Below are 383 nucleotides of genomic sequence, written 5' to 3'. Positions count from 1 at the left end.
TGCCCCAGCCGTTACCTGCTGTCTTTGGTAGGCAGAGAACGTCCTTTCCAGGTCTTCGAGGTCCAGGATTTTGAACACTCTTGCATCATCTATATCGGTCCACACAGTGCCTGCCAGCTTGTTCTGCAAGACAGTAGGAGCATTGCAGGTTAGGGGTCTCCTGCCCACCTGACCTTACATCAACCAGGTGGCCATCTAGCACCTCTGGTTTCACTGCCCAAATTATTGCCCAGCTTACCTCTGGCAGCTTGGACCAGTTGAAGGACTTGAGAGCATTTGTCGGCTGTGGGATGCTCTTCTTCTTGAGGGCAAAGCCCAGAGGTGCTCCTGGAGGAGGCATCACCCCATCCAGGGGTGGGGGTCCAGGAGGGGGTGGAGGACCG

At 55.9% G+C, this 383-nt stretch overlaps 1 protein-coding gene across 1 annotated transcript in view; it reads right to left on the bottom strand.

The window, feature by feature from the left end:
- The window catches only part of LOC104409167 (disheveled-associated activator of morphogenesis 1-like), a gene marked incomplete at its 5' end in the record, with an annotated part of 25,779 nt that extends 25,403 nt beyond the window's left edge, over nt 1–376 (bottom strand). Inside the window, 2 exons of the mRNA XM_010018964.1 lie at nt 16–123; nt 239–376. Coding sequence (XP_010017266.1) covers nt 16–123; nt 239–376 — 246 coding nt within the window. The remainder of the gene's footprint in view (nt 1–15; nt 124–238) is intronic.
- Between the last annotated feature and the right edge of the window lie 7 nt (nt 377–383).

The sequence above is a fragment of the Nestor notabilis genome, unplaced genomic scaffold, assembly GCF_000696875.1.
Source record: "Nestor notabilis isolate BGI_N333 unplaced genomic scaffold, ASM69687v1 scaffold7207, whole genome shotgun sequence".
In the NCBI taxonomy this organism is placed as follows: Eukaryota; Metazoa; Chordata; class Aves; order Psittaciformes; family Psittacidae; genus Nestor; species Nestor notabilis.
Note: the sequence above shows the minus strand (reverse complement) of the source record. Positions and strands in the feature narration are given on the sequence as shown.